This window comes from Bubalus kerabau, chromosome 2 (genome assembly GCF_029407905.1).
Source record: "Bubalus kerabau isolate K-KA32 ecotype Philippines breed swamp buffalo chromosome 2, PCC_UOA_SB_1v2, whole genome shotgun sequence".
NCBI classification, from domain to species: Eukaryota; Metazoa; Chordata; class Mammalia; order Artiodactyla; family Bovidae; genus Bubalus; species Bubalus kerabau.
Window position 1 is genome coordinate 130515452 of NC_073625.1, and position 21706 is coordinate 130537157.

General features: G+C 40.3%; 1 protein-coding gene across 2 annotated transcripts in view; it reads left to right on the plus strand.

Moving 5' to 3' along the window:
- The window catches only part of DCUN1D1 (defective in cullin neddylation 1 domain containing 1), a 56490-nt gene that overhangs the window by 11863 nt on the left and 22921 nt on the right, over positions 1-21706 (plus strand). Inside the window, exon 1 of one of the 2 annotated variants that reach the window (XM_055568953.1) lies at positions 13963-14111. The exons of the other annotated variant lie outside the window; for it this stretch is intronic. Within the exon in view, the coding sequence (XP_055424928.1) occupies positions 14109-14111 (3 nt within the window). The 5' untranslated portion in view covers positions 13963-14108. Of the gene's footprint in view, positions 1-13962; positions 14112-21706 lie in introns of those variants that run through there. 2 annotated transcript variants of the gene reach the window in all.

The window sequence follows — 21706 nt, forward strand, 5'->3', positions numbered from 1 at the left end:
ACTTACTTTGATGTACAAAACTTTCTTTTTTCCTATTAGGATCACATGCTTAAGGATACACATCTCTCACTTATTATTTCCTATAAATTCATATATTTTATTTGTCCACACTAAAAAAGAACTAGAACTAGTGTGGAAGTGAAAAGGAAACAGGTGGGGAGATGGTACAAAAGGGAAAATCCCTTGTGCATAGATTTTCAAAACTCTTTATCTTGAGTCAATCCAAGACAGACCTTCCATTTTTGTATTAAAATTCATAGGATCTTTCTCCTATCAAGGATGTTCTCTTACTTTTATTTGGTGACCATGGATAGCATGCCAAAACTGACAGATTCTCTCTAGAGAATTAATTTCTCAGGTTGTCAGAAACTGTGATAACTATCAAGAGAGAATTTTAGTAGCCAGGTGTTTCAGATTTGCATTTGCTCATGTCATATATAACATTTTCATTTCAATTTAATTCAAGAGATTGAAAATCTATATTGTCTCAATTTCCTGTATCAAAAATCTGGACAGGTGTTGTGATGACTTTTTTCTGATTTGAATATAGTTACATGGAAAGTCATAAAAAGCTCTCATTACACGTTTAATTAATTATCTTTACTGTGAAATCTGGGCGTAAGTATTGGCAAAGCACTCAGAAGCAGGCATAAACAAAACACAGTCCCTCTGCTCAAGGAGTCTGTAAATTATTAGGAAATCAAGAACATAATAAACCTGAGTTAATTAACTTTCTAAGTAAAGTTTATGTTCTTAAAAAATTGTGTAGACACTCCAGGGAAATGTAAAGACAACACATTTACTTGATGATATTAAGGAATTATTATTGCTTTTTTAGATGAGTTACTGGTATTGTGTTTTTTCCCCCCTAAAGACCGCTTCTTTTAGAGATACTAAAATACAAATGAAATACTAATATCTGAGATTTGCATCAAAATGATGCAGGCCATGGTATAAGTAGGGTTGGATGATGCAAGGCTGGACTTGAGATGATAATTGTAGAATTTGGGTGATGTGTGCATGAGAATTAATGATACCATTTGGTGTACTTCGTATATATTTGAAAACTTGTACAGTAAAAAATTATACCTTATTTAGTCTTCCTTTGAATGGGATATCAAAACACTATTTTTAATATATGTTTTGATATATATGTGACTGGAACCTCAATAACCCAACATACCATTTGACACCCTCTCCACCTTCATACCCCAGGCCAGCCCACCTGCATTTTCCCCCGGGCCTCGACCAGACCCCTGTGATCAGGTCTCAGTATCTGCCCTGCGTTACTTAGAGGCAGCTACCTGGGAGGGAGATGTTGACAAAGTATTTTGGTTAGTGAGAAACCTGACTCCTGCCTGAAGTTTAAAATCTATATTTATTTTGGAATAAACCAGAAATGATTCATCTTATGAGTTTCCTCAAGGCCAGTGGAATCCTAAGTTCTCTTGGGTGAGTTTGTTCATTCTGAGCTCTAATTGAAACCACCACGTGGAAACTGGTTGGCTCTTTTATATACAGTGTCTGTTAGAAGCAGTAATATCTGCCACCATCTCAATTCTTGTCTTCCTTGACATTGGGATTGATTTAATCCATAGAGTATACAACTAAACAAACAACAAAAACTAAACTAAACAACAACAAAAATCTAAATCAAAAAGTTTCCTGTAAAACAAATGGAAAATTACAAAATAAAAATCTTAATTTTCTGCAGTTTTACAAGCAAGGTGAAAGTGATTTGCTTTTCTTTTGAATTGTTTTGAACTGAAATTTAAATTTGAGTATAAACTTGGTACACTCTTAGAAACTGTTTCTTTTCTTGTATTTCCTTTGTTGAAATTGTTCCCCTTAATTCATTGAATTATATGAATGTGATCATTTAAGTCACTGTTACTAAATAGAAAATCAGATGCCACTATTATTTGATTTTAGATTCATATTATACATGAAGATCCCATCAATTAGAAGGAAGTATATTTTTAACATTTTGAAAGGTCAGTTTCTAATATCTATTCTAATATCTATTGCTATCTAGTTTAATGGTTCCCAAGTTCTTTACTCTTTCATTTTTTAATTTTTTTTTTTTTCAACTTTTTGGCCACAAAGTGCAGCTTGCAGGATCTTAGCTTCCCCAAACCCAGGTCAAGGCAGTGAAAGCCCAGAATTCTAACCAATAGGCCACCAGAGAACTCCCCACAAATATACAATGAACTCTTTTTTTCAGTTGTACCAGGCAGCATATGAGATCTTAGTTCCCTGACCAGGGACCCTACCCTTTTACAGTCTCCTTATCATGCCAAATAGATGGGGAAACAGTGGAAACAGTGTCAGACTTTATATTTTTGGGCTCCAAAATCACTGCAGATGGTGACTTGCAGCCATGAAATTAAAAGACGCTTACTCCTTGGAAGGAAAGTTATGACCAACCTAGATAGCATATTCAAAAGCAGAGACATTACTTTGCCAACAAAGGTCCATCTAGTCAAGGCTATGGTTTTTCCTGTGGTCATGTATGGATGTGAGAGTTGGACTGTGAAGAAGGCTGAGCACCAAAGAATTGATGCTTTTGAACTGTGGTGTTGGAGAAGACTCTTGAGAGTCCCTTGGACTGCAAGGAGATCCAACCAGTCCATTCTGAAGGAGATCACCCCTGGGATTTCTTTGGAGGGAATGATGCTGAAGCTGAAACTCCAGTACTTTGGCCACCTCATGCGAAGAGTTGACTCATTGGAAAAGACTCTGATGCTGGGAGGGATTGGGGGCAGGAGGAGAAGGGGATGACAGAGGATGAGATGGCTGGATGGCATCGCTGACTCGATGGACGTGAGTCTGAGTGAATTCTGGGAGTTGGTGATGAACAGGGAGGCCTAGCGTGCTGCGGTTCATGGGGTCGCAAAGACTCGGACATGACTGAGCGACTGAACTTAACTGAACTGAATTATTTCTATCAACAAGGACTTTTGGTATTAAACCATTTTTTTCCCTATCAACATGCATTTTTAAAGAAGTCATAAAGTAATTTCTCCACTTTTTTTTTTAAGCAATGAAAGAACATAGGCAGTTCATAATGAACTTGAAGTAACTTGTATTACTTCTTTAAACTAAAACAGTTCCAGCTAAAATGAAAGAATTTCAATCATTTTAGCAGTAGAAAGCTTTTCTTTAGCTAAACCATTTCTGTTAAATTTTGTTAGACTTTTTTACATGTTGAAAATGGTCTGTGTTATGATCTGTATTGCTATCTTTCCAAACAGTAGTTGGGGTAATAGCTCTAATTCATAGAACTATATCATTCAAGACTCCTATAAAAGTAAATTGGTAGCAAAAACCAAATAATGTATGATTCTTTCAGATGATTTTTCTCCTCATTGCTAAGCATTATTACACATAACATTGTGGGAATTAGTAAATAATTTTCCACTTGCATGTGTACGTGCTGAATTGCTTCAGCTGTGTCCAACTCTGCAAACCTATAGACGGTAGCTCACCAGGCTCCTCTGTCCATGAGAGTCTCAAGGTAAGAATACTGGAGTGGGCTGCCATGTCCTTCTCCAGGGGATGTTCCCAGACCAGGGTTCGAACCTACATCTCTTATGTCTCGTGCACTAGCAAGTGGGTTCTTTACCACTGGCACCGCCTGGGAAGCCCTTTTATTTGTATACTTGCTCCTCTTCTTTCTTTTCTGTGTTTTCTTGCTGTAAGACCAATCCCTGGCTGTTGCCAGAGATCAGAGGCATCCGGAGGCTGACAAGTAAACATGTGCCCACCAGGCAGGTGGGTGGTGAAACAAGTGGCTTATATGGAAGCCCTTCATATTCCTGCCAGGTATAGTTGATTTATAATATTATATCAGTTTCAGGTGAACAACATGGTGATTCAAAGTTTTTTATAGATTATACTCCATTTAAATGTATTATAAAATATTAACTATATTCCTTTGCTAATATATATATCAGATCAGAACAGATCAGTCGCTCAGTTGTGTCCAACTCTTTGCGACCCCATGAATCGCAGCACGCCAGGCCTCCCTGTCCATCACCAACTCCCGGAGTTCACCCAGACTCACGTCCATCGAGTCAGTGATGCCATCCAGCCATCTCATCCTCTGTCGTCCCCTTCTCCTCCTGCCCCCAATCCCACCCAGCATCAGAGTCTTTTCCAATGAGTCAACTCTTCACATAATATATACAATATTATATGTATGCATATAAATATAATTAACATATTTAATATGTATAAATATATATGTATAAATAATATATCCTTGTATCTTATTTATATTTTACATAGTAGTTTGTACTTCTTAATCCCCTACTCCTATCTTGCCCCTCCCCACTTCCCTTTCCCCACTGGTAACCATTAGTTTGTTCTCAATATCTGTAAGTCTGTTTCTTTTTTTGTTAGATTCACATTCATCTGTTTTATTTTCTAGATTCCACATGTAAGTGATATAGTATTTGTCTTTCTCTGTCTGGCTTACTTCACTAAGCATAATACCTTCCAGATGTCCCTCCATGTTGTTGCAAATGGCAAAACTTCTCTTTTTTATGGCTGAGTAGTATTCCAGTGTGTGTATACGTGTGTACTCTCACATCTTCTTTATCCATTCATCTCTTGATGCACACTTAGGTTGCTTCCATATATTGGCCACTGCAGATAATGCTGCTGTGAAAACTGGGGTGCATGTATCTTTGGGAATTAGTATTTTTGTCCTCTTTGGGTACGTACCCAGCAGTGTAATTGCTGGATCATGTGGCAGTTCTGTTTTTAGGTTTTGAGGAACCTCCATACTGTTTTCCTTAGTGGTTGCCCCGATTTATAGTCCCATCAACAGTGTAGGAGTGTCCCTTTCTCCACATCCTCACCAGCATTTGTTATTTGTGGTCTTTTTCTCACTGATTTTTCACACAATACTCTGAGGTAGATATTTTAGAGATGAGGGAATTGGATCTTGTATTAAGGAAAATGCTGACATTGCCTTCATAATAAGTGATAGAGTCTGGTTCAAGCACAAATCCAGGTAACTCAAAGCCCACACTCTCTGCTTCACACAGCCTCCCTTTACCCATAATCCTGTTGGGTTACCTGGATGCAGTGCTTGTAAACCTGCCCAAAGACTCTTTCTTCAAGTCTCATAGTTTCCACATTGCCTGATCCTAGGTTCCTGGGGTGGATGGGCAATGAAGCTGGAACTGTTTAGTTCTTTCTTTATAGTACTTCATACTGTGGCTGACATGTAGGTGTTCAATGAATGCTGAGAACAATTACATATCCTGAAATTTTGAACAAAACTCAGATTTGAAGTTGAGAGGAAAGCAAGAATTGATCTAATCCAAACTTGCCAGTCAGAGGAACTGAGGGCCAAAGGAGACAGGTATGATTTACTCAGTCATATGCAGACAGACTAGAACACCATTGTCTTAGTCTGTGACTTTTTCATGTCATCCTATAGGTCTATTTCAAATATTTCAAAGCTGATGCCACTCCTCAGTTTGTATGTTAAATAAAGAGAACTACAGGGACTCTCTTAATGGTCCAGTGGCTAAGACTCCATGCTCCCTGAGCAGGGGACCCAGAATTTGATCCCTGGTCAGGGAACTAGATCCCACATGCACAGCTGAGAGTCTGCATGCCACAACTTAAAGATCCTGCACACTGCAATGAAGATCAAAGATCACATGTGCCCCAACTAAGATCCAGTGCAGCCAAGTAAATACATAAAAATAAATACTAAAAAAAAGAGAAATACAAATATAAAGAGAAAAAAAAAAAACGGATCAGAACTTCATATAAAGAAAATATTCCAATTGCAGGTCACTTCATAACTATTAGTCATGATTTCTTTTGAGAAATCATCCATCTCAAAGACTGGAATCAAATCTTCGGCACTTCTCAGCCACAAGATCAACCAAACAAATGAAACACCTGACTCAGAGGGTAGAGGACTGAGAATCTGGGCTCTGGGCCATCCACTTCACCCAAGGTATGTGGCCCTGTCACATGCACCCAGCCCAAGCTAGGTGTTCTCTTTCACATTTCACAGCTTGCTGTTACTCTGTACGGCTGTATCCTATCGATCAGGAATGAAAATACTCCCTTCCTGTCTCCTAACCCCTCCCTGGCGATTCTTTCCAGCCAGACCTGATCTGCCAAGTGTGCTGTCCCCAGCCAACGCCTTCCGAGAGCTCACCAGTCAGGCCGGACCCTGGACCTCCGTGCTTGCTTCCCCTCCACTCGACCCTCACCCTCGCACCCTTCTTCCCCGTCAGACTATCAACCAAATCAGGGGACCTCTTCAAATTCTCTAAAATTCATTACTCAGTTGATCTGCAGCCACATTTTCCTGTCTTTTGCTGTGGTCAATTAAGGGTGGCCAGGTCACATTTCATCTCTAAAGAACTTTGCCCTGTCATCTCCTGTCCCAAATGTCCTAAAGGGTGTTTCCAGGTCTCCCCCAACAGATTAACCTATTTGGGTTTCATCTTTAGATTCCTTCACTGACATCCTCTTTCTGTATATTTATTTTCAAAATGATAATCTCATAATATTAACAGTTTTTTTTTCTTTTTCACAGTGCTATAGGGCTAACCTGACCTTGATATTAACTTTTTAAAAGTTTTACAACATTTGCACAGAAACTTTCTCTTTCACCAAACTCTTCTTTCATCACCCATCCCAAATAATTTCTTTGAAAAGAGTGACATATCTTGAAGGGAGCAGAGAAAATGGCATTTACTTACTGTGTAGCCCTGAGAAAAACACCTCAAAATTCTAAAGTGCTTGTGAAAGGCATTTCAGTATTTAATATGTCTTCTTTTGATTGAAAAATACAGAAATTACATTTAATAGGATGACATGTTTAAGGATCAGGCATATTATTGTTGCTTGGTAGACATTTATAAACGTGTAGAGGTGATTTTCCTATTTTGCTATGTACACTGAAAAACATTTATCCCAGATATAGGTGCATATTTAAAGAATAAGTCTTGGAACTTCTTGGCCAATCAGTGGTTAAGATTCTGAGCTTCCGATTCAGGGAGTGTGGGTTTGATCCCATGGGGAACTAAGATCCCACATGCCTATGGCATGAAATAAAAAAAAAAAAAAAAAAGGAAGAATTCTTATCACCCACCTTGCCAATGTTTTTCTAAAATATTTATTAATTTATGGCTGCACTGGGTCTTTGCTGCTGCACATGGGCTTTCTCTAGTTGCAGAAAGCAGGGACTACACACTAGTTGGGGTACATGGGCTTTTCCATTGCTGTGGCTTCTCTTGTTGTCTCTTGCCAATTTTTTTCTCCCCTCCTATTGAATTATGTTAGCTTCCCAAATATTACATATTTTTGTGCTCATGTGTGCTCAGTCACTCAATTGTGTCTGACTCCTTGTGACCCTATGGACTGTAGCCTTGCAGGCTCCTCTCTCCATGGGATCTTTCAGGCAAGAATACTGGTGTGGGTTGCCATGCCTTCCTCCAAGGGATCTTCCTACCCAGGGATTGAATCTGAGTCTCATCTCCTGCATTGTAGGCATATTCTTTAATGCTGAGCCATCAGGGAACCCATTTTTGTACTATTATTGATTATATATTGATATTTCAGGTTTACTTTGGTTTTCATCTTATTTCCTGGAAGTAAGGTCACTGATTACTCCTATTTGTTGGGCATCTTCTCCAGGCCAGCCACTGTCTAGGCCAGTGCTGACTGATACAGTAGCCATTCAGCATATGTCTAAAGCCATTCAGCTTTGGACCAGAGCACTTCAAATGTGACTGGTCCAAACTAAGATGACTTTAAGTGTAACATACACATCAGATGTTAAAGACTTACCATGGAAAAAAGTAAAATATTTCAATATTTGGAGTACATGTTGAAAAGCTGATACCTTAGATATCTTGGGTTAAATATTGAAAAATGAAACAGCTAAAAATCTGTTTCTTTTCACTTTAAAAGTTTTTCAATACTAGAAAAACTTAAATGTCATATGTATCTCACATTTGTGGCTTGCATTATATTTGTCAGACACTGCAGTGCTCGCATAAGTGCTTCATACATGTCACAATGCATGCATGAATGAATGAATGAGACAAGCTCTACTTTCCTGACCTTTCAGGACAGTTCACAATAGACCACCAGAAAGGAACCAAACAAACTTAGGGGTTGATAGAATCTCATAATTCAACCCAGTCTTTTCATTTTGAGAATAACAAGTCCCAAAGAAATTTGCATGACATGTGCTATTCACTGAATAAAGACAGAAAAGCAAGGTTTTGATTCAATACCAGCTTTTCCTCTGTCATTATCAGCAGAGAATGCCTTGGTGAGGATACCAAAAGTACCCAGGAATAAATGCCTGGGATTCTAGGGGATCATCTAGCCTACTACCTGCAGAAGTGTTTCAGTCATTAAGATCTCAACGAATTTACTCTTTGCAACTGACCAGAGTTGTTCCAGACAGACACTTGGTCTGAGCCACAGTCTCATGAAGGAGGGACCAAGCTGAGCCAGGCAGGGAGGTCCAGGAGGACATCTTGGCACAGTAGGGCATTGTGACCTCATCAGTGATGGTCTCAGACGCTTTTTCCCATTGCTGGCCCTCCTGCAGTCTCAGCTGTTACTGCAAGTCCATTCCTCTACCATGAGTGTGGAGCAGCTAAAATCAACACATCCACATGTTCCTTGAGGTGACAGACTGGCTCTGGTGAATATTCCCATTTTCCTATTTAGAGGGTGACCCATTGGAATACTGCTTTTGTTAGTTCTCTTCTGTGAGGAGGACAATGGTACCCAGTTTCCTAGGGACACTCCTTGAGGTTTATTCCCTTGTCCTAATTAAGGATTCCTCTTCAAATGGTTCAGAATGTGGGGGAGAGGCTCAGGCAGTCATTTCTTTGACATCCCTGGTAACATTTGTCAGTGACAAGAGAACCCCAAACCTTTCAGCTCTTCCCCTACTCTGGTGAGTTTGGTGTGAATTTGGGACCATGGTTCTCACACTAGACAGCTAGACTGCCCCGAGGCCTAGTCCTGTCTGCTTTACCCTTTAAAAAATTATAATTCTGGACTGATAAAATCTAAATGTTATGTTTTGCTTAAACTAAAATAGATTGCCTTGGTCAGTCTCATTTACTCTTAACATATTTATAAATAGGCAAGCTTGAATTCAATAAGCACATTTATGTAAATGTTGGGCAAAACTGAGTCCACTTAAGTGTGGGAGGGTGCTGGCTGTGTGGCCCAGACTAGTGCCTTTGAACTGTAACTGTGTCTACATAGTTACCCTGCAAGCTTAATTTTAGCTAGATGAACTACCAGAAATGTTAGCAATCTGTCTTTTCAGATTACTTATGCTCTTTCTTTTTGCTGAAAGATAGATTTTGAAAGTATGAAATCCTTGGTTTTACATGTTTCTTTAAACAGACTTGCAACAATTTTACCAGCAAATATATATATATATGTCTTAACATGAATTTTAAACTTAAAGGCAACAATTATTTTCAAATAGTTGCATGTTTTACCTTGAAAATTGTATTATATACAAATACTGAATATTACTTTGTCTATATAGCTATAGGTATACAGTGACTATATGTGTGTATGCATTCACTATACATACACATAGGTGTGTGACATAAATATATGTGTATCTGTATATCAACATCTTTTTCTATATCTGTGTGTAAATACAGATTTCTAGTGGGGGAGAGGGAGGATGATAGTGAATTCTGGCTAGATGTTTCCATCTTATTTCCTGCTATATTGAGATTGTCACTGCAGAAAATAATCTTTACAAATTCTGTACTTAAAAAACATCAACTTCTTAGCTTAAATACTTGAAACCTCATGACAAAAGAGTGATATGAACATGTTAATTAACATTCTTTAGTTAATTAAATCATGTAATTTATGCTTTATCTTTAGGAATTTTCCATTTAAAAATAATCAGGACAATTTTAACAAGTATGTTTCTCTCACTCAACCACAATGACTGAGTAATAATTCTCCATTTCACATTCAGTTCTGTAGCTTGGAAGTGCAGTAATGGGTACAGTTGCTACTACATTTACCATCTGACCATATGGTATAACATACATCTGCCAAGGAGTAAAGACATCCCATTACAATAACAAACAATATAGGCACAGTCTTAAGGCAGACAAAACATCAGTCAGGTATGATCCTTCTTTTAATTTATCCAAGTGTTACCATGGAGTATGTATATATGTGTGATGTGTATATATATATATATTCTATATTCAAGGCACTCATTTTGACACTGAAAACTCAGAGATCTATGCTGCTGGGTCTCTGGCCTAGAGCAGTGCACATTCTGGCAAGGGAGGTCACGGAGGCAAACATTGTCATATATGATGTCATAAGCATAATAGAAGTGTATATAAACTGTCACAGAAGTACAGAAGGAGAAACATACCTACCTGGTGGAATGTAAGGAATGAGGTCAGGAGCTTATCACAGAGAAGATGGTCTCTGAGTTGAGCATGGAGGTTTTAGGTAGGAAATAACAGTGAAATAGTTAAGAGAATAGAGTCTGTTGCCAGACTGCACACATGCGAAGTCACTTCAGTTTTGTCTGACTATATGCAACCCTATAAACTGTAGCTGCCAGGCTCCTCTGTCCATGAGATTCTCCAGACAAGAATATTGGATTGGGTTGCCATGCCCTCCTCCAGGGGATCTTCCCAATCCAGGGATTGAACCCACATCTCTTATGTCTCCCGTATTAGTAGGCGGGTTCTTTAATACCAGTGCCACCTGTCTGGGTTTAAATCTCAGCTTTACTACTTATTGGCTGAAGAACATTTGGCATGTTACTCAACCTCTCTGTGAGTGGGTATAATCTTTGGGCACAGTTTATGGGGTTGAAGGAAATGGCAACCCACTCCAGTATTTTTGCCTAGAGAATCCTGTGGACAGAGGAGCCTGGTGGGCTACTGTCCATGGGGTTGCACAGAGTCGGACATGATTGAAGTGACTTAGCATGCATGCATGCATAGGGTTGAAGTGAGGACTATGTGACTTAGGCTGTGTATGGGTTTAACACAGTGCCTTGAATATGGAAAGCCCTCAGTCAGTGTTAGCCTGCTACCCAGGGATAGCAGAATGAGAGATGGCAGGCTTGGGTTGTTAAAACAAATATGAAGTGCATTTGTGTGGAAGGGGGTGGAACATTGCAAGGTTAGTGGACAAATTATGGGGAGAGAGCCTTGGATGCCACACCAAAGGGGCTCACATTTATGGAGCCCACTGAGAATGTTAAGGATGAAATTCAGATTTGTGTTATAGCAAGAGAAGTCTGGAATGGTAGGGAAAGAGTAGAGGCCAGAACTTGAGTTAAGAGGCTACTGATGAGAAGAGATATAATAGAGGCTTGGGTATAGAAGGATAGAAGATAGAGTGCAGATTCAAAATTATTTAGGAGGTGAAACTGATGAAGTTTGGTGAGCAATTAGATTAGTGGGATGAAGTAGAAGGAGTCCTGAATGACTTAAATTTCTGACTTGGCTGATCTGAGAAAAAGACAGGAGGAAAAGCAGATTTGTGGATAAGGTTTTGGATCTGTCAAGATTGACAGGCTGGTGAAGCAATCAAAATTAGTGTGCAGGCCTGCCGCTCAGGACCTAGAAGTTAAGATTTAGGACTCCTGAAGATATGGATAATAGTTGACATTGTGGAACTGTGAGTGAGAGCATGACACAGCTCATACACAGGAAGAGATTCAGGGATAGTTCTGAAAAGCCTACCATTTAAGACCCAAAGAGAGCTGAGCCAGCAAAGGAGAGTGGCACAGAGGAAGGAGGAAACATAGTAAAAAGTGGAATCATGGAACATAATGGAGAGGAAATCTAAGGCAAAAGTGTTCAAATGCAGTAGAGAGGTCAGGTAGAATGAGAAGAACCGTTTGTTGGAGGTGCTCTTGTTTAGTTGACAAGTCATATCCGACTCTTTTGCGACCCCATGGGCTGTAGCCTTCCAGGCTCCTCCATCCATAGGATTTTTCTGGCAAGAATATCAGACTGGGTTGCCATTTCCTTCTCCAGGGGATATTCCCGACCCAGGGACTGAACCTGTGTCTCCTGCATTGGCAGGTGGATTCTTTACTGCTGAGCCACCAGGGAAGCCCTTGCTGGAGTTGGCAGTCAGGAAAAAGAGCTTAAGAAAACCCATGAGCTGTTACCTTAGTGAAGTATAAGTTTGTGGAAAGAGAGACAATGAATCCTCTTTATTAAGACCCTGCTGCTGCTGCTGCTAAGTTGCTTCAGTCGTGTCCAACTCTGTGCGACCCCATAGACGGCAGCCCGCCAGGCTCCCACGTCCCTGGGATTCTCCAGGCAAGAACATTGGAGTGGGTTGCCATTTCCTTCTCCAATGCATGAAAGTGAAAAGTGAAAGTGAAGTCACTCAGTCGTGTCTGACTCTTAGCGACCCCATGGACTGCAGCCCACCAGGCTCCTCCGTCCATGGGATTTTCCAGGCAAGAGTACTGGAGTGGGTTGCCATTGCCTTCTCTGCATTAAGACCCTAGATGTTACTTGATATCTCAGGTCAAATGCTAGGTGAATTCCTGGAAGGAGAACATCTATGGCTGTGGTCCAGCTTCAGGCTTGTTGCATTAAGTAGATCTGGTCTGTCTTTACTGAATATTTCCCCAGGGCTTAGCAAGGAGTCTGGGACATTAATATGTGCACACTGAAGGCTGGTGAAAACAACGGATATGGGCTTATTGGTAGCCAGGGATGGGTCTTAGTCCTGGGAGCTTCTGATACATGGCTGCTCCAGGAAGTGTCAGGAGGCCCCCACTCCCGAAACAGCCAAAGAAGTTTTGATAAGAATTTCAAAGCTGTGAAGTCATTGGGTTGATCTGGCAGCCTATGCTAGTATTAGAGGGGGAAAGGATGTTGGTGAGTACAGTGATAACAGGTGAGAATGATAACACTTCCACTCAGGTTGGTTCTGTCCTGAAATACAGATTTTTTGGCTTCAGTCTTACATGTGATTTTTTGATGTTTGCTTTATAACCTGTTTTCTTATTTCCTTCCTTTGTGATAGCGTCTCATCTCTTTAACTGGATAGTCAATTTTTTAAGGTCAGGGACCACTCCAAAGAATCTTTTGTACTCCCTGTAGCATTTGATCCCCAGCAGAAAATCCAGGTACCCTCAGACTCATCAGACTTAAAACCAAGATCGTATCAACCCTTGTTAAAAAACAAAAACAAACAAAAACAGATAGTTCTTTATTTTCCAAACTTATCCTAGGAAGATTGAACTAAGCGGATATTTAGAGCAAGGCACTCTATCCGACACCAGAGTGGCATGAATGAGGCCCTGAAACCTCAGTCCTCCTCGCCTGGAATCCTAGGGCCATCCCACTGGTCTTCCTGTGGACACAGGTCAGGGAAGAGTCTGGGCCATTCTAAAGGGCATTCCGGCTCCCATATGGGAGACCATGGTTTCCTCCGGTATGTCCACGTGGGGGACCCGAAGCAGTCCAGATACTGGTCTGGGAGAAGAAAACACTTGGGGGTGGAGGTGTTTTTACTATTTTCTCCACCCCTACCCCTTCACCCCCACCCCCCGCCTTTTGGTATTGATGGGAAGGGGTGGTTTGGGTCGGATCTAGCGCGTCAGTCCTAGCCCTTCCAAGTGGTCCCCAGCTGCTCAAGTCTTCGGCCACCGCTCTTCCCCTCCTCGAGTCGGTGGAGACCCGGCCCGGCAGTCCGACGGCGTAAGGAGCGCGTAGGCAGCGTAGGTGGTGTCCCCCGGCCCCCCACACGCCGGGGGCCGCCGGACGCGGCGGGAGGATGTCTGAGCGCGCGGTGCGTGCGTCGCCCCCTGCCCCGCCCGCGCCCCCCCACCCCACCCGGGGGGACCCCCGCACCAGGGGGAAGCCCCGCGCGGGGCGCCCGCCGCCCGCCCCAGTCCCTCCGCCTCCCGGAGGCCCGGGGCTGCCTCCTCGGGCCGCGCCGGGGCCGCCCCGCACTGCGCATGAGCGGGAGCCGGGCGAGCCCGTGAGAGGAGCCGCCGCCGCCGCCGCCGTCCATTCGCTGCGGAGCCGGAGGAGGAGGGGAGAGGCCTGGAGGACACCAACATGGTGAGGCACTGCGGCCGCCCGCCCCGCCGGCTGGGGGCCGGCGCAGCCGCGCACCCCCGCCCCAGCGCCCTCCGCCCCGCGGCGACCCCGCCGCCCCGAGCTTCGGCCTGCGGCCTCCGTCCCGCTCCCCGGCGGGGCTCTCTTCCCTGACTCTCCCTTCCTCCTTCGCCCCTTCCCGCCCGGGCGCCGCCGCTACGCGAGAGCCGAGGAGGCGGAGCGGAGCCGGGCCTAGTCGGGAGCCCCGGGGAGTTTGGGACGCGGGGAGCGGTCCCCGGTGCCCCTCACTGGGCCCGACGCGGCGGGAGCAGGCGTTGGGGCGGGGGGAGGGGATGGGGCAACGGCCAGGTCCCTGCCCGGCCCCCACGCCGGCTCCATTGTGTCTGGCCGGGGACCGGGGTCAGGGGTTCCGGGTAGGAGGCTCCCCCCGCCCGGAGCCAGGGCTTCCCCCTCCGCCCCGCCGGGGAGAAGGAAAGACTTTCCCGGCGCTCCTCTCCCTCCTCCGCTCCGGGTCCAGCACCCCTCAAGTCTCCAGGCAGTTTTGCTTGGGGCGGGGTACCAGCCCTCTTCTTTCTCCATCACCTCTCGCTATGTCCCGTGCTCTTGGAAAATGGGAGTTTCACTGGCCAGTTGGTGGAGGTTATATTTACCTCTTCTGAGAACATGAGAGACCGCTGAGCTGGGGGGACGTGGGGGGAGGGGGGAAGTACGGAAGTGCAACCTGTTCTCATTTCATAAAATTAGGAGAAACAGACTTGCTACCTTTTGAGCACATATTTTGTTTCCTTGAGGTGGGAGGAGTAATTGCTTTATTATGCCAGTTAAAGACTATTTATGATTTTTAAAAAACAGTTTGTCAAGTTAGTCCCCTCTGCTTTTTTGTTTGGAAAATGTCCTACAAGCTTCAAGACGTGGTGTTCAAGTTATGTGTTTACAGTTTGGTAATAATGTACCTGATTCTTGGACTTTTTGTTTTTCAGAAGCGATGTTTGGCATTGTAGTCTGAGCATGAGTTGAATTCCATGCAGGTTACTGTATGAATAGACAGTAAAAGTGATATTATTGTCCTTTTGCTCGTGGGGAACATAAAGGCCTCTTTGAGAAGGGTGTATGTGTGTCTGCTCCAATGTCTTTGTTTTTGGTTGGTCTTATTTCTGCTGAATGACACTTAGCTCGTCTCAGCCTCCAACTTAGCAGAATTTTGGTGTCGTGTATGAATATGTGGTTTAGTTTACCATGTACTCAAGATCTAGGTTCTGCGGTAAGTTCCATGAAAGCTGACCATTTGTATTTGTAAGAAAACTTGCCATAAAGTACTGGTAACGTTTAGATTGATGTTACAGTGTTCAAAGATCCAGCAGGGTTAAACTAAACAGTTGCCAATTTCTTAAGTATTTTGACGGTCATAGATGTTACTCCTAAAGTTTCCAGACGCTTGGCTTACAAGAGTAAGCTTGAAGTAATGAAATGTAATTCCCTGGTAAACACTCAGTGAGCCCATCGAAATGCGTTCTGTTCATAATAGCCTCCAATCACCATTATCCTCTGGAATCCAGGGTGTTGATAACGCTCATTACCTGTTCATGAATTCAGGATTCACCTGATTCAAATGAGAGTTCACCTTGTATTGGGACTTGTAAGCATTTGTCCTTTTATTGCTATTGAAGTAGCTAGTTTTGGAACTTAGCCATAACTCATTTAATTACACTAGTAATGGGAAGATATTACTAATTTAAAACACTTTTTTGTGGCTGAACTCAGATCATGTCACCAGAATTGTCTTGGTATGCTTTTGTTAGTTTGGAAGCTAAATCACCACAGGCCCAAAAAGAATTTAGGCCATAAGAATTTTCTAGTTTTTCATTGTAAGTTTATTATACTTACAATTATTTCTTGATACAATTTTGGGGCTAATGTTTCTCAGTGTGTGTAATGCAGTCCATCTCTAGAGCACATGTTATATTGTCACTTCTGGGATTTGGGGTCAGACCTAAATGATGGAATATCTGAATTTTTTTTTTAATATCTATTTTGTGTAAGAAAAAAATTTGTTCATTTAACCTACCTGACACCCACATAGAGGCCAAAAATAGCTCCAAAACTAGACAATATTTTGTTACTCCTGAAAATCTTTTAAAGAAGTGTTTGACTTCTGGCTTGTTTTCTTATTCGTAAGAGGACAGGATTTTATAAAGGTACATTCAGCTAAAATGTTTGATTTTAATGATTTTTCTTAGATGTGTGAGAAGTTGTAGACTGTGTAATCTACTAGATTTTTATAGACTCACAGCATCATGAAATTTTTAGAGCTGAAATATATCTTCAGAGATCATCTAATTGACTCCTCCTCCCTTTTACAGAAGAAGAAATTGAGGATCAAAGAGGTTTTGAGGTTCAAGTTTGCAAAATTATTAATTGCAGAACTGAAACTAATTTTTCCTGGTTTTATTATTTTCCCCAGTACTTCTGGTACATATAGTCTTAGCTCACATGAAATCGAATGAAATGGTTGAAAATTGATTTGAAGTTAATTTATTCATTTAAACAGAGGAAAACCCAAGTGTTATTAATGAAAATGTTAAATAAAATTCAGATGAGTGGTTAGTGCTGTTAATTTACTGTGTTTTTAATGTATTTTTTTATGTGTGGACTTTGAAATTTAAGATTATATTTTCAACATATGTCAGAGTTTGTAAGTCTAGATTAATGTAGGCCTGTTCAAGGTTGTTTTCCTATTTCTCATTGTTTTGCATATACATAAGTAGATTAAGGGAGGGCCTTAATTAAATTTAATAATTATTTCTTAAATGCCTGCTGTATGCCAGGGCACTGTTCTGGGCACTGGGGATGTGGATACACACGCATAGACACACAAACACACATATGTATATATATGTACAGACACACACACACACACACACACATATATATATATTTTTTCCCTTGAGATAAAAATCCCTGCCCTGATGAGGGTTGTTGCATTTTTACTAGGGAGAGACAAATAATAAGCATAGTATATATATTTTTTCTTCCTTACTGTGTTAGAAAGTGTAAAGTGCTTTGGGAGAAAAGCAGTGTTGGATGGGGGGAATTGGGCGTATTGGGGCACAGTAGAATTGGGGGTGCAAAACGATGTTTGCACCACTGATGAAGTCGATTTTGAGCTGACTGGGAGATGAAGGAGTAAGCCACCCAGAAATGTGGTCAGTGAGTTTGAGGAACAGTGAGTCCAGTGTGGCTGGGGCATTGTGGTTGGGGGAGAGGGGCATGTTGGGCATTGGAGCAGATGAGTTGTGAGTGGTAAGGAGTGGAGACGGGCATGGGTGGACATTGGAAGGATGTTGTGTTTTTACTCCAAGAGAAATAGGAAGCCAGTGAAGGATTCTGAGTGGTATGATGGACCTTGTTTCTACTGTCTCATAGTGTCCTGTTACAGCTACAGATAATTATGTCCCAAGCAGTTTTTAAAGACAAGAAGAAATGCAGCTTCTGTGTGTAGTTTTGAATTCTGAGTAAGTTTTGAATTCTGCCCAATATTTAATAAATAGTAGTTGAACATCAAGTTTACCTAGCCATGCTAGTTAATAAAAACAGCAGAGTGCAATCTCTTTTGTAGATTGTTTTTGAGTATGTAGTAGTTGGCATGTCATTTAATGACTATGCAAAAAAACTGGGCCTTTGGGGAGAAGGAAGGACATTAGTGTTTATTGAGAACATACCCTCTGCTAGTCAAACAATTCACAGCTGTTTTTTATCTCCATTCCAATTTGTGAGATAGATATTGCTACCTCCTTGTATCATGTCTGAAAAAGGACGTTCAGCGTTTCTAAAGAGATGACCAAGGTAAAGAGTTAGTATGTGAGAGAGCAAGGGATTAGAATCCTGGTCTCTGGTTACACACTTCGTCTACCCCTCCTCTTTTTTTTTTTTAAACCCTTCGAGCAGCCTTTCTGTATGAGTGTGGAATTTTTGATTGATTTCACTCTGGTTTCTTCCTTATATTGAATAGTGACCTAGTTGTTTCCATATCAAATCAGATGATCTGATGTAAACATTTAAGTAACTGAAAAATTAGAACTCTTGGTACATATGGTAAAAAAGTTGAAAGTAAAATTAACTCGTGGTGGTGGGACTTTTTTTTTTAAGTTTTAAAAGAGCTGAGCTTATTTGAGTCAAGTGGCTCTTTTGATTATGACTTCATAGGTTGAGTCAAGCATAATGAAAATCTGTGAGAAAGCCCCCTTTTAAATTTGAGTGTATATTGCTCAAGTTGTGATAGTATTAGCCATGACATTTGATGAAGAGAGATAGTTCCAAATAGGATTCAATTGCTTTGTGGACACAAACAAGCTCTTGAATAACCTGCTGACTATCTAGTTTACCTAGTCACTTTAGATGTATATCCCCACCTAAGAAAAAGCCAAAACAAAAGGGGAAAATGCCACTGAAGTGTCTTTCATCATTTTGTTGAATCCATTTTATATAATTCAGTTCAGTTCAGATAATCAGTACCCAGTAAAAGTGATTAGACTGCTAATTTGCATTGTAACATTTTAAGAGAGATTTTACTTTAAACAGTTTTTTGCTAAAGAATTCTATTTCAATCCACTTTTGAATCCCTTAACACTGAATAGTGTTCAGCAACAGAGTTTAAGTTGAAGTACATGGCCTATTCCTTTGTAATACTAAGATATTTGTATTTCAGCAAACATTCAGAGCACTTATTTATTATTCAAGGATTTTAATATTTCTAGGTTTAGGAATTGTGTAGACACCAAATTTTAGAATTCGGAGATTTCGTTTTTCAAGGATCATTTATTCCCTTTGTGAAACAAATATCCGTGATGGTTGAATGCTAGTCATTATTATAACTTCTTTAACTGTGAGACTTTAAAAATCTCATTTAATTCTTTGTTGTTTTGTTTTCACCTTCCTAATTTTTTTGTTAGTATGAGATTTCATTAGAAAAGATGTTTGTGGAGAGAAAGAGCAAATTTAAATTAGCTGCCTTGCCTGCTTGTTAGATGTTCAGGCTTTAAGTTTGAGATACGAGTTGAAATATGACTAACAAGTACTTTAAGGAGGTTATTTCTGTCCTCTTATCAAAGGTAATCAAGAATAACTTTTTAATAGAGCAGTCTTCTCTAAACCAGAATCAAAACATTTATTAATTTACAGTGGTAAGCATCTTTTGAAAAATAATTCTGAGGATGGGAAGGAGAAAAATACTTTAAACTTTCACCAGTGGAACATTTTTTTAAAACCTTTGAGGAAAATCCTTTAAAAACTACAAAACCAGTCTGGATCTTACAAGTGTACTTCTGAAATATTTTTTCAGGTGAATTACCATTATATAAAACATCATTAGGTACAGTGATTACATAGTATAGTACCTTATTCCACTTTTGACTTGGAGCTAGTGCAGCATCTCTCTAAGAAGAGTTCATTTTAACTGTCATCCAAGTGCAGGAAGTATACAGATGAATGATGAGAGCCACAGGCTTTAAGTAACTTCTAAACTGCAGATTATAATTTATGTGAATACTGAGGCTTTGGGGTTTTGTTTTGCTTAATATTTGAAATTGTACACATTTGATTGTATTTTCTGGCTATAATCTGTACATGTTTTGTTTCTTCTCTGAGTTTCGAACTTTCTATTGGAAAAGGAAACCCTGACTTTCCCTAATTTTTGCCTTTCTATAGTTAAAGCTATAGATTGTGGCCATGTTGTTAAAAACACACTATGACAGGACAGTAAACACATTTTTCTTAGAAATAGTCTATCCACCTCTTCTCCCCTATCCCTCTTCCCCAAAAAACCTAAAAGGAAGTTCTCCCCTTAAATTAGTCTTTTGGTTAGTAAGGGAATGCTTAATGTGCAATTTTTGGTCAGAATGAAAATTTTATACATTTGAAACGAAAAAGGCCGGTTGATTAGTTATTTAACTTTCCATAAAAATAGGTGAAGAAATATTGCTCATAATTCCCCTCTCCCCACAGTGCACACAGTAATTGCTCAGTGGTTGCACTTTTGCCCTTTTTGTTTTCTCTCTCACTTGACGACAGTGTAAAATAAATGGAAAAACTGCATGCCTTGAAGCTAGGCACCAGGGTTTCATTTCTGGTTCTGCTATGTTTTGGGTAAGTCTGTCTTTAGATAAAAGGAGCTCTGAGGTTTGATCTCCACATTGGTTAGAAAAAAAAAGAATCAATGATAGGCAGCTTGGACAATTAAGTATTTAACAATTAAATATCTAGCACAGAGCTGGCACACAGTAGGAGCTCAAATGTTAGCTTTCAGTTTTCTGATTATGGTAGTTGTTGTTATTTATTATTATCTTACTTACACAAAGTTATTTTTTTCTCTGGAGTATATTCTTTGTGGACTTGTAAGGAGTCCTTACTATGTTCTGGTTACAGTTCTAAGAGTTTAACTTGAATCAGTTCAGATAACCTTCACACCCTGTTTACAAATGAAGAAACTGAAGCACATAGAGATTAAGTAATGATCCTAAAGTCACACAGCAATTAAGAGGCACAGGTGGGATTAAAATCCTGCCAGTCTGATTTGACAGTCTGCATTCTTTACCTCTCTGTTGCAGGTAGAAGGGAAGAGAATTTCTAGTGACTCCTACCTAGATTCTTAGCCTGGCTTTCTGATAGAACTTTGCCCCTAGGTGAAAGTCTTCTCTGGGAATAGAAAGTAGTCTGGTTAGTTGAATTGATTTTTCTTGAACTTGTGATTTCAGACCTACAATCTGTGAGAAGGCCTTTTTATAGATGAGTGGTTTGGGATGTTGGTAACATTTGGCTATATCTGCTGGATACTATGTATCATATATAGAAAGTATGATTTTCTGGGCTTAAACCAGCTCTTCTAAATTTCAGATGAAGTTAAACTGTTAATTATATGGTAAACACATGAGAACCACATCCAGAGCTTTTAATGAAAATTATGGGTGATCATTACAGTGTTTGAATTTTTAAAACATTGTCTTTTGTGAGGTAAGACTCATCAAATCCTGAGATAACTAGAATTGAGTTAGAAAATTAATTCTTTTAAAAATATAAAGGCCTTGGTGTCTGTTTTTCTGGAGTTTAGACTGAATTTGAAACTTAAAGGGTACGAGATTGAAATTTAAGGGTGAGATTCTATTCAGAATAATAGGAATAATAAAATCTTAATTTTTTGTTTTAAAAATGCCACCCGTTAAAATTATTTTTATTTTGAAATTGTTACCTAGAAAATAATTTTCCATGTTCAGTGTTTTTCTTGATGGAAGTACTTTTGTAACTTTATTATCATTTTTTGTTTTAAAGCTTTTTTTGAGTCCCTATTCTATCGTAATAGACTGTTAAGTTCATTCACTTGGCTGTATACTTGGCTATGTCCAAAGTATTTGTCTGATTTCCGCCCCCCCCCCAGATAAACTGTTATTTTAAATGTAAATTCCAAAGTTATTGAGTGGAAAAAAAAATTGCAGACATCTGCTAGATTTAAGTATTAAACAATATATACTGATAACCACATTTTTTTTATTTTGGAAAGATGAGTAAGTAGATGGTTTTTACTGTTCAGATTATAGTATTTCTAACTT